The following is a 1,962-nucleotide window of genomic DNA, read 5'->3' on the forward strand; positions in this document are numbered from 1 at the left end:
ATTTCTAAAAGAAACACATGCGATAATGCAAGACATTATAGGTCAGATAACAGTTGAAAAAATCAGAAGTCCAACTTCAACTGCCCATAACTTTCTCATAAAAATTCCAAATTATGCAAAATTTATGTCCGAATTCATTGTCTTGAAAAGATCTACAACTTTCATGTTGGAGGTTTTGCCATTTGAGCCTTTTTTAAGGGTGTCGCCAATTGAATTGGCGACTCCTCTTAAAAATTACACATAGGCGCCAATTGGATTGGCTAGGGCACCTGCCCTAGCCAATCCAATTGGCGCCTCCTTGCAATTTTTAAGAGGAGTCGCCAATTCAATTGGAGACACCTCCTAAAAGTGGGGTAGATTGGGAATTTTGCTGAAAACTGGGTTATTTTGGGAATTTTTTCAAAAAACTGGGTTATCTCGGTAAAAAAACCTATAAAATATTAATATAATTTTTTATTATATATTTTTAAATTTTTATTTTTTTTATTTTTTTCAATTTTTCAATTTGTCTTTTTTCATAATGTTAATGAATATTACTCTCCCAATTCTTGTTAAATTATTAAAAAAAACAATTTTGAGATTCATCGAGAACTTAATCATTTGATCTATCATGTAGACCATAATATATTAATTTATCACTAATTTTTTTAATAAAATAATAGAGAGCAGATCGAGAAAGTAATATATATATATATATATATATATATATATATATATATATATATATATATATATATATATATATATATATATATATATATATATATATATATATATATATATATATATATATATATATATATATATATATATATATATATATATATATATCTTTGAAATTTTGCCATTCCTTTATCCTTTCCCAAATAATAAAAAGACAAATTCTTCTGAAAACACATCAATAATTTTATCTCTTATCCTTATATAAACGACAAGAAGGGAAAACCAGACCACCTATACTATGTCTGCAGGAGCATATCAATCACACTGAATCAGTACAATACGACTCTCAAGAAAATCAAACTAAAATGGAAACTCCCCAAAAACCACATGCTGTATTTGTTCCATTTCCAGCACAGGGTCATATCAACCCAATGATGCAGTTAGCCAAACTCTTCCGTTGCAATGGTTTCCACATAACCTTTGTCAACACTGAGTTCAACCACAAACGTTTGATTAAATCTCTTGGAGAAGAGTTTGTGAAAGGTCTCCCTGATTTTCAATTCGAAACCATACCTGATGGTTTACCAGAATCAGATAAAGACGCAACACAAGACGTTGAACCGTTGTGTGAAGCAGTTAGAAAAAACTGTTATGCTCCATTCAAAGAGCTTGTGATTAAGCTCAACACTTCATCACCATATCCAATTACTTGCGTAGTTGCTGATGGCGTCTCAGGCTTTGCTGGAAGAGTTGCGAAAGATTTAGGCATTCAAGAGTTGCAGTTTTGGACAGCTTCTGCTTGTGGTTTTGTCGGATATTTACAATACGATGAGCTTGTCAAGAGAGGAATTCTTCCATTCAAAGGTAAAACTGTTATGGTTCCCAATACTTATAATTTGATTAATAATGCGTCTATTTTAAATTTATCTTTCAGCTCTGTTTTTTCATAATATATCCAAATTTAAATTATTTTACCTCTAAGTCTCTTTTAAACAAAATCAATTCATTCAAAATTATCCTCTCATAATCAAACATACAATTAAATGTATATTTGAAGCATCCATAATTAATTGGGGTTAATAGGGTGTAATACTGATGTTGATGTTTTTACGGTGTAAAATTTTTTATATCATTTTTCAATAAAAATATATCATTTTATTATGTTATATAAATTTTTAAATTTTTTAATCTAATTTAATAAGATGCATGATAGTCATTAGTTTCCAGTATAAAATAAATTTTAAATGTATAAAATCAATTTTAAGATGTTTGGTTGATTTCGAGCAAAAAATTTATGCT

General features: G+C 28.7%; 1 protein-coding gene across 1 annotated transcript; it reads left to right on the forward strand.

The window, feature by feature from the left end:
• Positions 1 to 1,028: 1,028 nt before the first annotated feature.
• LOC127080000 (linamarin synthase 1) lies at positions 1,029 to 1,613 on the forward strand. The gene has a single exon (XM_051020339.1). The coding sequence runs from the start codon at positions 1,029 to 1,031 to the stop codon at positions 1,611 to 1,613; it is 585 nt and encodes a 194-aa protein (XP_050876296.1).
• Positions 1,614 to 1,962: the final 349 nt, after the last annotated feature.

The sequence above is a fragment of the Lathyrus oleraceus genome, chromosome 5, assembly GCF_024323335.1.
Source record: "Lathyrus oleraceus cultivar Zhongwan6 chromosome 5, CAAS_Psat_ZW6_1.0, whole genome shotgun sequence".
NCBI lineage: Eukaryota > Viridiplantae > Streptophyta > Magnoliopsida > Fabales > Fabaceae > Lathyrus > Lathyrus oleraceus.

Excerpts from the sequence above, each read along its gene's own strand:
- LOC127080000 (XM_051020339.1), top strand. The coding sequence starts at position 1,029 with ATGGAAACTCCCCAAAAACCACATGCTGTATTTGTTCCATTTCCAGCA.